General features: G+C 37.2%; 1 protein-coding gene across 5 annotated transcripts; it reads right to left on the minus strand.

Moving 5' to 3' along the window:
* Nucleotides 1–1,703: 1,703 nt before the first annotated feature.
* Nucleotides 1,704–9,446, minus strand: TZP (zinc knuckle (CCHC-type) family protein). 5 transcript variants are annotated; one of them, XM_088246530.1, is made up of 9 exons: nt 9,014–9,446; nt 7,463–7,636; nt 6,911–7,129; nt 6,638–6,844; nt 6,304–6,444; nt 3,840–6,027; nt 2,917–3,032; nt 2,644–2,753; nt 1,704–2,013 (listed from the first exon to the last, which is right to left on the minus strand). In XM_088246530.1, the coding sequence occupies exons 3-9, from the start codon at nt 7,095–7,097 to the stop codon at nt 1,906–1,908; spliced, it is 3,057 nt and encodes a 1,018-aa protein (XP_088102656.1). In that variant the 5' UTR covers nt 7,098–7,129; nt 7,463–7,636; nt 9,014–9,446; the 3' UTR covers nt 1,704–1,905. The 5 variants fall into 5 exon arrangements, with proteins under 5 accessions (XP_088102656.1, XP_021822063.2, XP_088102655.1 ...); XM_021966371.2 differs by having other exon boundaries at nt 3,840–6,072; nt 7,557–7,636; nt 9,014–9,443; XM_088246529.1 differs by having other exon boundaries at nt 3,840–6,072; nt 9,014–9,443.
* Nucleotides 9,447–12,325: the final 2,879 nt, after the last annotated feature.

Genomic DNA, 12,325 nt, shown 5'->3' on the forward strand with positions numbered 1-12,325 from the left:
GGAGCCATGGAACATGTTACTTGGGGGAGACTTATGATAATGATGATGATGACAATGACTATCCTTGCAATTATTTAATCAGTGTTAGTGTTTGTGGAAGCTAATGATCATGTCCCCCTTCATTTCTATTTTCATCATCGCAACAAGATTATCCCTACAACAGTCATAAAAGACGGTAGTAAAATTCTCCATCATATGGAGGAAATAGTTGGGTCAAGTTCCAGTCCAAAAACCAAAGTTGAATTAGGAAAAGCTCCAAAATCTTCTGCAGATATTTCAGCTACAGAAATTTAACGTTCAACAATATCATCAGGAGTAGATATTCTGCATGACTCTGGAAAGAGAGAACAAGATGTCAAACGATTCAAAGCTTCTTGTAAATGCAACGTATAATATGACAAAATTGTATATTTCAAGCGTATAGCCGCGTTGCTATCCTCTTTAAATGTATACGAATATTTTAAAATTTAAATGTATAGCCGGTCGGCTATACTTTTTAAATACTTTCGAATATTTTAAAAGTATAGCCGAGCGGCTATACTCTGTAAATATATTCGAGACGAACGCGAAGCTTGCACTCGCAGAGGTCTGAACTTGCTCTCGCAGTCACTGCTTCGTCCTCCGGGTTCGGCACCGGAAAAAGACCCAAACCGCCTAGCCACCTAGCGACCGCCTGACCGCCTTGCCGCCTAGCCGCCTAGCAACCGCCTAGCCGCCTAGCGACCGCCTAGCGCGCGTTCTTGAAGGGTTCAAAGACAATTCACAAGATGCACATTCTTGAAGTGTAATTTATTTACAATATCATAACACATCCTGCTTTCTCGTTAGACACGGAAACTGCAGTGAGAGAAGGAAGGATATCGTATCACTGAGACTAGAGTTAAGGAGAAATCAAATGAATTTGGTTTTAGTGGGAAATCGTCTTCAACTGCAGTTACGGCAATATAAATAAACTGCAATGGTCAATCCTCTGAACTGATGGTAGCCAATGTTGGGGATTCCAGGGCTGTTATTTGTTGCAAGAATGGTATGGCTAAACAATTGTTAATGGGCTTGTACCGCTAACGAGAGCGTTTGGTGTTAAGTTCTTGAAGAAATATATAAGTTGTGAACCTAATATGGTGGTGGGGATGGTCGATGATGAAATAGAGTTCCCTGTGTTGGCAAGTCATCCACTATGGGCGGTGATGTCGAACCAACATGTTGTGGATTCCATCAAACAAATAAAAGATGCCCAAAAAGCATCTCAGTATCTTATTCGAGAAGCACTAAGTATGCCGGGTCATTCTCCCCATGCTGATATTTCTTGTGTGATCGATCATCTTCTACTCTTTAGGAAAGGCCATACTGCTTACGTCACATTTTCTTGTTATATTTGGTTTTTATATACGAGTAATCCCTACTCTCTATAATTAAACCAATGAATTAAATAACAGTCCCTCGAATCAAAGATACATTCAGATTAGCCTGCTGTTGTGAGCGGGCATTATTAGTCTGTGGGAGCAACATGTCTGAGGCATTGAAAACATTCGGATTTTTTTTACGTTTTTCTTATGAAACTTATGAGAGTTTCTATAGGCTTCCTTCGGATTTAGAAGTCATTATGAGCCCCGCATACATGATACATCTACAGTTGAAAGTTGCCCACCTGCGCGGTGGAAGCACCACCCTTACCAATAGCTACTGTCGGGATAATTAGGACATTGCCTAAAAAACACCCTTGAAGTCTTTCGTATATAATCTTTAGTTGACTACAATTGGCCCCTCATGTACACAAAAAATATCCAACGAAAAAAATTTCAGAAAAATCATGTACAGAAGACGTCTAGCAGAACCCCCCCTCCCCACTCTTCATTTCGCATAACAGAATTCAAACAAAGGCCAGGAATGAATAATTGCCTAAAACTACAAGCCTAACATTGTTTTTCTCTTTACTTTTTCTCTCAAATCTTCTTCAGAAGGAAGCTTGCCATTTCCCTTTGAGGTCGCAGACCACCATGCCTTCAGCTCATCCTGCAACATATGACGGGGGTGTAACCAGCAAGAAAACAGAACAAAGGTGATAAGAAAAATTTAAACATCTTCACATGCATTTGCTAGGGTGAATACAGATCCTGTTATAACAGAACCCTTGTTAAAGTGACGCAATCACACAGAGCACGAACTTATGTAATTTGGCATACAACTTGAAAGAATTAAAGCTAGCATACAACCAAACCCAATTGGCAACAAGGCTTAACATTCCTAATATGGAATACCCTCAACACACCCTCTCATATGTGGCGCCACAAAAGCCAAACACATGACAGACTAGGTGACGTGGAATACATATGACTATTGGCCTGACATGTAGATTGCCTCCTCTAATAACCTAAGAGAATTACAGCGTCAAACTCAAAACCAATCGGCAATGACAATGCAAGACTTAATATGGGCTAAACCGCCAACCCAGAATACCACATGCCAAGAAGAAGATGGGCTTACATAGTCAACATCAATGAAATGTAAGCATGTTTACAAGTTACAACCAATGAAGCCCAAAAAAATTGGAGGAATCTAATTGATCAAACTAATAGTTGGAATGCATAGAGGGCCATACACTGTGAGTTGAATCAAGTGGTTAGAAACTGAGATTATAATTACCTCAAGGAAATCATGGTTTGACACATACTGGCTCTTGACCAAACATTTGATTCCCCCAACAACAACAGTTATAGAGTCCACATTCTGTGGACAAGTCTCTCTCTGAGAACCTGTACGTTAAGAGAAAGAAAAACGAACAAAGAAAACAGAGAAGAAACCTTAGCTTAGTTATCAAATCTTCTTCCCGATTTAATAAATATATTCAAATCTTCTTCCTTGTCTATGGATTATCTGTAAAGTTAGTAGAGAAGCAAAATTAAATTCTAGTTATACCAGTTATGCAAGACACATAGTATCCAGTTCCCCCAAGTCCTTCTTCCCACTTCCCAAGCCGCAGGCGCAGGAAAAACCCCTCGAGTTGTGAGAGTGACGTATGGGAATTCATCCATCTGATTCCAGAAAATACATATTACACATTAGAACATGATTAAATACTCAAGAAAAAGAAGCTATTCAAGCTTTAACTTAGATAAAAGACTCAAGGAAAGAGCTGCATAAGTGTTCCTTTTAGTTGTACTGAGTTCTATTTATTTACTCTTGGTCAGATTTTTCTAAGGTTCACAACAATATCTACTGGAGTCGGTAGAATCAAGTCTTATTAATGAGGTAATTCAGCCACTTGTGAGTGAATACAGGGAGCCACCCAATTTCTTCACATACTAAGTTTCAAAGAACATGCCATCAGAATCCAATGGTTTATTGACTAATTCACCTCATCTTATAAGTTCTTTAAAAGTGTTGCTTGGTAGAATTGTAATTCACTATCAATATTCTTACAACTACAATCCAAAATTTCTACTTTGTATTTACCCAAAAAAATAAAACTTCTATCCTCTTCTCGGTTTCCTTCAAAGATTTTACATCATCTACACAAGATAGAAGAAGCCTTGTCTAGTCAACTGATCAAAAACTCTATTGAGGATCTGCTTGCCTAAAACGTGCCTGTTGTTAAATTTCTATGACAAAAAATTTTGAGAGCACAATTATCTTAGGGTGAATAAATTTCATACCCCGAAGGCCCCAAAATAATCCATATATTTTTTCAAAACCTTAAGAGGTGCATACGCCAATTACCAGAGCTCATACGAAGTGTGATTCAACAAACTACATTATATATGCAAGAAAAATTCCTCTAAAAATATTTGACAAGAAAATATAATTTACTATTGAGGGGCCAGTTTGTATGCTCTACTTACTTCACGACATCTGTGCGAGACAAGCGAAGCCTTCTTACAGAGTCAAAGATTCCTTTCGGTACATCTGAAATCTGTGCATTGACAAACTTTGACAAGGGCATTAACTTATTTTCCCCAGGCCTTGAAGAACTATATTCCTTAACTGAATTTGGATGAGATCTCATTTTCTTTGAGACTATCATCTTATTCGTCTTCCAGCTCAAATTAAGATCTGCCTCTATTCTTGAATCATCCTCATCAAATAATGTATGAGCAACAGAAGCTTGAAATTCACTCTCCTTACCAGTTAGGAGCTTCACATCATTTCTTGAATTGGGCTTTGTTTCACTCTGACTGCAGTAATAATCTAAACAAGAAACATTGCAATCCAATTGAGATTCTCCCATTGAGGGCGCATTAGGACATGCCACAGCCCAATGACTGCATTGAGAACATCTAATGCAGAAAGAAGGCAAATGTTCAGCTCCATTATAGGACTTGCATTTACTGAGTAATTCCTGAAGTTCAGTGTCTCTTATCTCTGAACACTCTCGTAAATGGTGACCTTTTCTGCCACAAAAGAAACAGGTCATGTTTCCATAGGCGGCATTACCTGTTGCACCAGATGGGGTGATGTGCTTAAGAGCATCCAATCTCCTAGCAAAAGATGAAGCCATTGCTTCCGAACCTCTGAATTTAGGGGAAGGAAAGATAGGGTTGAATTTGGACATGGACTTTTGATCATTCTGGCCTTTATTATTGAAAGCAGATGAGCCCTCATTGTCAGCCGCACAATTCTGCGGATCATTACCAATGACAATAACTAAATCTTTAGCAGACTGCTCCTTGTCCCCCACATTTTTCCAGTCATCGGAGCACTCAAGAACTCCATCAGTACTCTGTATGTAATGATTTAAGATTAATGATGGAGCAGGTGTTTTTTGAGTAAATCGAGTTATCCACAAGCTTTCCAGAAGGGCACTTCTACGACCAAATTTATCAGTTGTCTTCCCTTCAGATTGTGGGCTAGATCCAACATCCTCTACACTCTTTTTCTTGCATTTACCCAGAGAAGAGTTAGAGCTAGCTCTGTCTTTCTTTTTATGAAACCGAAAGTTGCATGGATTCTTTTCCTCTGCAGAGTTAGTGTTGCCTTTCTCCTGAATACCTGCTGCTTTTTCAGATGAACTCTTAGATCGGGCTGCTGAACATACTTCATTTCCAGATGAAGATTTTTTGAACTTCCCAACTGAAAGCAAAACTCTGCCTAAATTAATTTTCTCCCCATGAAAGGCTTTTGGAGTGGTATTTGTCTCAAGTTCTGCTGATATTTCTCCTATTTGATGATTGTCGTTCAACATCCTTGCTTCTTGCTGCTCTGCCTTTGGGCAAAACAAGGACTGAAAAATTGACTGGAAACCGATATTTTTTAATCCAGCATCTTGGTTCTTGTTGCATGTGATAAGCTTCTTATCAGAATGCGCATGTCCATGATCAGGATGTGCAAGTGTAAGAGCAAGAGAAGGTGCCTCATCTTGCATTGATTTTGAAAACCCCTTCACCATGCTGGACATCCAATTCATGAAGGAGCTATCTTGTCTAATATAGGATATGCAAGTTGGCGTTTCTTGAATTTGCTTTCTGAATCTTTTACTCCCAACAATGAACTCGTCTTCAAAGTTCCATCTCTTCTTTCCTAATGAAAACAACCCTGCACTATTACAGCTCTCAACACTCTCATGGCTATCATCCTCATCTTCTGACATTCTTCCATTAAGATCTCCATCAGATAACGCTTTTTCTTTGCCTTTCCTTCGATGTTTATGGATTTTACTGTTAGTTGGAGAGTCTTTAACCAGAACAGATTTGTTTCCAGGAAGCATTTCCGCATCCTGCTCAAACCTGTCTTTAACCCCTGGGGAAGATTCTAATCCTAAAATCTGACTCTCTGCACCATAAGAATGTTCACTTTTGAGATTTTGCAAATCATTCTCAGCAGTTACCTCCATTTTTTCTGAAGGCCTTCTGCCTTGGGGCCTTTGAATCTCCACTGGAGCACCCGAAGCTTTACTTTCATTCACTGGGCGAACTTCAGAGGTCAAAACAACATCCATTTCCATTTTCTGATTGCCAACATCAGCATGTCTGTCTCCACCAACAGGATCCCCCAATAATGGTTCATTTTGTTCCACAAAAGGTAGTATTTGATCTGATTCAATTAACAAGATATCAGCCCCTTCTCTGTCAACATTACCTGGAGGTGTATAATCAAATCAATAACATGTTATATGTAAAACACATAAAAAGTCTGTGTTTCAGGCAAGGCAACATAGACTGAAAGAACGGCTCAGGATCTGATTTTTCCCCGGAGCCCCTAGTGAAAGTAACCAATATTAAAGCAATTTGAACATTAGCTGCTGGAGCTTTCTAAATTCATCTACCGAATTTACTTTGCAATACTGAAAATGAGAACAGCAGGACGCACCTGACAATGTTGGAAAATCTTTTTCTCTGGTCTCAGGTATTTCATCTACTTGGAAATTGACTGGAGTGCAAATTCCCTCCTGATTATATGGAACAGATACTTCCACTGCTGCTTTAACTTCCTCCACATTACCACCAGTTCCTGCAAAGAGAAGTTCCTCAATAATTCTGGCAACAATTTCCCAGGAAATAAATAAACAAACAAGAAACATAAGAAAATCCTACTACAAATTTATCGTTCTACAACTCAACAAACCTTCTTATGCTTAAGAAATTTAGGCCTACTGAACTCCCGAATACGTAGGACTTAATATACCTAACAGAACTATCATTACCCGTCTCATGTTCACGACTAGACCCACATGCAGGCATGATGCCAGCGTCACTTGTGGGAGACATCGTCATATCTTTACAGGCAGCTTCACTCTTTAAATGTGATGACGTTTGTGGTGTTATAAAATTCTCTTCATCAATAGGCTTGTCAGTAGAAGACCTCCCGCCTGTATTGCTTTGTGGTGGTGAAAGAGTGACACTGCTTGGACCTGCATCCTAGAAAAGTAAGATTTTTTTATTGGAAAAGCTGGAATCAGCTCATTTCAGACTCATACCTTTGTCTTTAGACCAAACTAATTCTGACAGGGGCTCAGCGGCCACAAATGTCATGTGTATCCTTGAACCTGCATTTGCACCTGCACCTGAATCACTGTGCAATATTCTCTGAATGCACTGATTCGAATATCCCAGAGCAAGTCCTAAATCAGTCCCAGGTTCTATGTTCTCATTGTCCACATCCATTTTTCGCTTGATTAACTCTATTGTAAGCTATCCTGAAACTCCAAAAGGAACCAAGTTAGTCTTTTTTCATCATGCTAAACATGCAAACTATGACTACAAGACTATAATTATCAGTTTTCATTAAAGTTCCAGGCTTACAATAAAAGATATGTGATGAACCACCCTTTAAAATTCTAGTTTGAAAATCATGGGCACAACAATTAAAAGCTATCCTATAAATATGTAAGAAAACGTAATCCCCTACAGAAATGAGGCACCTTATAGCTAGAAAGTAACTATCCTTTTCTCACAGAACAAAAATGGGATAAAACATTAGTACATCACAAGGCCCGCCATCAGCCACATTATGAACTATAAATCCTTGCCTTTGTTAAGAGAAGGTAGTTTTGACAATTAAATATGTATTGCCTGAAGCACATGCAACCTTTCTGACACCTGTATGGGATAGATGTAACCTACACATCAATCTGTCTCAGCAATGAGGATTCTTAACCGCAAATCAGAGGGATTGGCAGTTGAAAGCCATAGAATTCTATTACCTGTGATATTAATAAAATATTTAATTAGGTTTCAAAATTTATTCATATATAGTGTTTTTTAGGAATTTGATTAAATGCTTCTATTGTTGAATTAAAAGATATAATTGACGAAGAAATGAAAGAAAAAAAATATTGTTTGACAACAATTGAATCAGAAAAGCTTAAGCTGTTATGGAATTGGCCAACAATGTATATCAAGCTAACACCCTCCCCCACGTGTAGCCTTATCCTGCACGTGGAGAGGCAGAGAGACCTATAGGTGCAGCCCCACCCTGCACCTTGCAAACCAACAAAGAAGTGGGGAATTAGGATTGGAGATTTTGAACCCAAGAACTCCTGCAAACCATAGCTTTAATACAAAGTTAGACAACCATTGAACCCCAAGCTTAAACTGTTAGGGAATGGACCAACATGTATGTAAAGCTAACAAATTTATTACTGAGAAGGTAAGAACAATGGAAAGCACACGAGGCAAATTTGAAAACACACCATGACAAATTTTTGTTTAAGAGTTGAAAATTACACCGAGAAGTTGTTTCGCACAAAGGGATTGGCATATCTAAGTAGCCAGTTCCCTCCGACCCAAACAAGTGCAGAAACTAAAATTGCACACTGCTGAGGATCTTTCTGTAAGAACAAACCAAAGAGCATGAAAACACTGCTCGCAAAGTTGACCTCTTCGTATATATGATTCTGTATGACACTAGCCCTGATAACAGAATCTGCTATATATATATATTAAGTTTCGGGTTCTTCGTCACAACTATTTTCCGTTCTTTTTGCTAGGGGAAACAAAAGTAATGGTCTTCATATCTTGACCATAGCTAATTATAATAAGGGTCGGTTTCCAGAGGTCATAAATGGACTAAAGGTTAGTCCTTTTCTATGCCAGAAAAAACCCAGTTCTTTTTAATCAGCCACAATGAAATATCAATGGCATAGCGGTTGCACTCACAAGATTAGAATATTACGCCAAAAAAGAAAATACACTTTAGTTCTCAGATGCAATTATTCTGAGGTCATATTATCTGAAAATATAACAGAAGCTTGAGAAAAACTTTGAAAACAACATGAAATTTTAATATGAGTTGAACTGTATTCTTGATTCTTCATGACAAAACTCCACAAGACGATTCTTTCCCTTTTGCATGTGCTTACAACAGTGTGTTCAAATAGTAATCTCAACCTTTCTTTTGTTAACTTATACAAAATCAAGACGAATTTATGAACCAAAACAAAAACAAAAACAAAACCCAGTTCGAATTACATATGTGATCAGAAATTTGCAAAACAATAACATGGGGTTGAAGTAGCACCAAAACAACAATTGAGAGAAACCCAAAATAGAAAAAGCATTTATAGTGAAGACCCATGTACCTGTGGTCCATTGAATCCATAAATTCTTCTCAAATATGCCAGAGAGAGAGAGAGAGAGAGAGAGAGAGAGAGAGTTGAGTCTTAAAACAGATGGAGAAGGAAACAGAGAGAGAGGCAGAGAAGGGGTTGCAGTTGAAGCAAAAGAATGCCTGCCATGCGTCCTTGAAGCACAGAGTTACATGAAGCTCTAACCTTTTGCTTAGATTCTGAGGGATGAGGTTCAAGGGCTGCCACGTGGACCCACTGCATGCCAACGACACTTCTGGCAGAGTCACTATATCTGTCTAGCTTCAGTAAAAGCGGCATAACTTGTCAAGGCATATACAGTCCACATTTATAAAGGAAGTCCACAACAAAAATATTAAAAATTGTAAGAATTTACAAATGAAATAAAAAAGTGGAGTTGGGTTCTGAAAATTTTTGGTACAAGAGATGAGAGATGTTCATGTTTGTTGGCAGTGCATGCAATGTAGATGCAGCTTTACTGGCTTTGAGTCAAAGGACAAACAGGATTCGATTTCATTTTGCCCTTTTCTGTTTTCACTTCTAAATCAGAAACTTTATTATGTCATTAGATGTGTCGCTTAGCCACTAATAGAAAGGGTTTTTTTTATATATTTATTTATTTAGAACTTTTCTTATTTAGAGATACGATAATTATTAAATTCATACATATTACACATATGTTATGACTTGAACCCAAAATCTTGCCTGAAAGAGCAATTGCTCCAAATCGCTAACACTACTAGTGCGTCCTCTAGCCCATCAGCTCTAATTGCCATAGATTTGGTTTACAATAATTAAGAACCTAAAAATATGTTAAAATCACATTCTCAAGTCAAGACCGAAATATCTTTTTATAAGATAAAAATAATTGGTAATTCGTGGGGTTCAAAACCTCCTAAAACCAAATAACCAAGAAAGATAGGAGACGTGGAATGACTACTAGATCAAATAATCAATCTAATTCTTAATTCTTAAGGTATTTAATTACGAACTATGACCAGAACATTACATGGATTTGAAATTTTTACAGCACTTGATTAGACATGCCGTGGGATCTAAACTCATTACTATCTAAAGATTTTTACAGATTTTGTTCTTTATATAACTTAATTTTAAGGAACCTTTCCACTCCCCAGCCGTTTCCGGTTAAGAAGATGTGAAAGCGCCTCTCTCTATATAAATATAAGAACGATGCGTTCCGAGGTGTGAAGTGGGAGAGAAGGGTTTTCATAATTGGATTGGGGTTTTGAGTAAGACGACTTTTTCTTTTTCTTTTTTCATTTTGATTTCTTGTTGAACAAAAGTCTGGTAAGTATAGATCAATTATCGACTTTAAAATCTAATTATTTGAACTTAGATAGTTGAAAATGGTAGCCACACTACTCACTGACTTTATACCTAATATTTTCATGGTCTCTTGAAAGTGTCAACGGAGTCTAGTCCAATGAAAAAGGGTCTTAATTTGCATACTAGAGGTCTTAGGTTCAAACACTCACGACATCTTAGTTATGTGCGTGTGTGTGAGAAACTTTCATCTCCTGTAACTTGGAGTATCACTTGTACTTAAAAAAACTGATAGATGGAGGTAAACCAATCTTCCATTGTACAGCAGGAGAGGACAAGAGTTCTTTAACCCTACAAGAATAAGGCTGCCAACTGTTATTCAAGGCCCGCCTTTAGGATGAAAATGAAAAGGATAAGACCTAACATTAAGGTCACTAAAAACTCCACAATTATGGAAGGCGGTGGCTTTTGACATGGACTCCCCAATATGATTAGGTCCTAACATGCAATTAGTAGGTTAAACTTGAACCAATTCTTGATATAAAAAATTAAGTGTATGTTTGATAATAATTTCAATTTCAGTTTTTAGATTTCATTTTTTGTGCTAAAGTATAGAGGAAAAAAAGGGAAAACCTCATCTCCATTCTCACCCTCACTTTCATTCTCACTCTCATTTTCTTCTATACTCTAACATAAATAAAAAATAAAAAATAAAAAAAACTTTTTTTTTAAAGAAATGGTTATCCAGACCATAAATTAATTCATTTTTACACAGTTTATGAGCAAGTTATATTCAGCAAATCCTACATCAGCTTCATGTGATGACAAGAACCAGCTGTCCAAATTTGCTACCTACGGGTGGGTGATAAAAGCTATAATAGGAATAAAAGAGGACATGAAAGGATTTAATTTAATGTGCCATTTGGCAATTTGGATGAGATATTGATCCAAAGATTTTGACCATTTTATTGAGGGTATTTGAGGGATATTCTTTGGGCCTTTTATAAAAATAAATAAATAACGATCTGAATTATTTATTTTTCAAGGCATTTGTATCTAATTGTGATTAATAAAATAGATGAACATGACGCTTTAAGAAAGCACTAAAATGGCATCATGAATTAAATGATCAAAAGATTTTGAATTCAAGTGATTTTTTGGCAGAGATGATATTTGAATGAATACCTAAAATATAGACAGTTCAAATGATTGAAATACAATACGAGTGGACCCTACAATGGTGCATGTTTACTAATATGTACTTGGATTAGGAGGAATTAAATTGAGGATAAATTGAATTAAGAAGGTGTTGGATTGAGGAAAATTAGATTCTGGATTCCTATCGAAATTGTTTATTAAACCATATAAATTGAGGGGAGTTAGATTCCGGATTTCTATTGAAGTTGTTTACTAAATCATATGAAATTGGAGTATAAGTGATGCTAATTACTAAAATATCCTTGTTGTTGGGTTAAAGTAGATGGCAGGAATCCTCCATATGTAGAATTCAATTTCTGATGAGAATTCTAATTTCTAATTAATAAACACAAAATAAATTCATTTCAATTTAGTATTAGGGTTAACATCCATGACCCTATCTCAACCACCAGCCGAGGGTATGGACCCTTCGACATCGCTAGTGCTTTTATAACGTTTTAGAAAGGTGGGATTAGTCTCTTTCAAGCCTGTCCATCCATTGGGACAATACATGAGGGCATGTTGTAGAATAATCCACAAATACTAGTTTCTTTCGTCATAAAAGGCATTGATAAGATTAGGGTTTGTCACGACTGGCAGTGACAATGAGACTAAATGGGAGGAGCAATCATGGGAGAAAGATGAAATCAAAGGTCGTGATTTTTTTCCAGCTGCCAGTCCAATGGGAAATTTTTGGATCTATTAGTTATAACTTAAAAAAGTTTATGACAGGCTGAGAGTTGAAGCTATCAAACTCACTATTGATTAGGTAGAAAATCTATTTGCGATAAGTGACATATTAACGTAATTTGAACATGCATATTA

Source organism: Prunus avium, chromosome 1, assembly GCF_965620075.1.
Source record: "Prunus avium chromosome 1, drPruAviu1.hap1.1, whole genome shotgun sequence".
Classification (NCBI taxonomy): Eukaryota; Viridiplantae; Streptophyta; class Magnoliopsida; order Rosales; family Rosaceae; genus Prunus; species Prunus avium.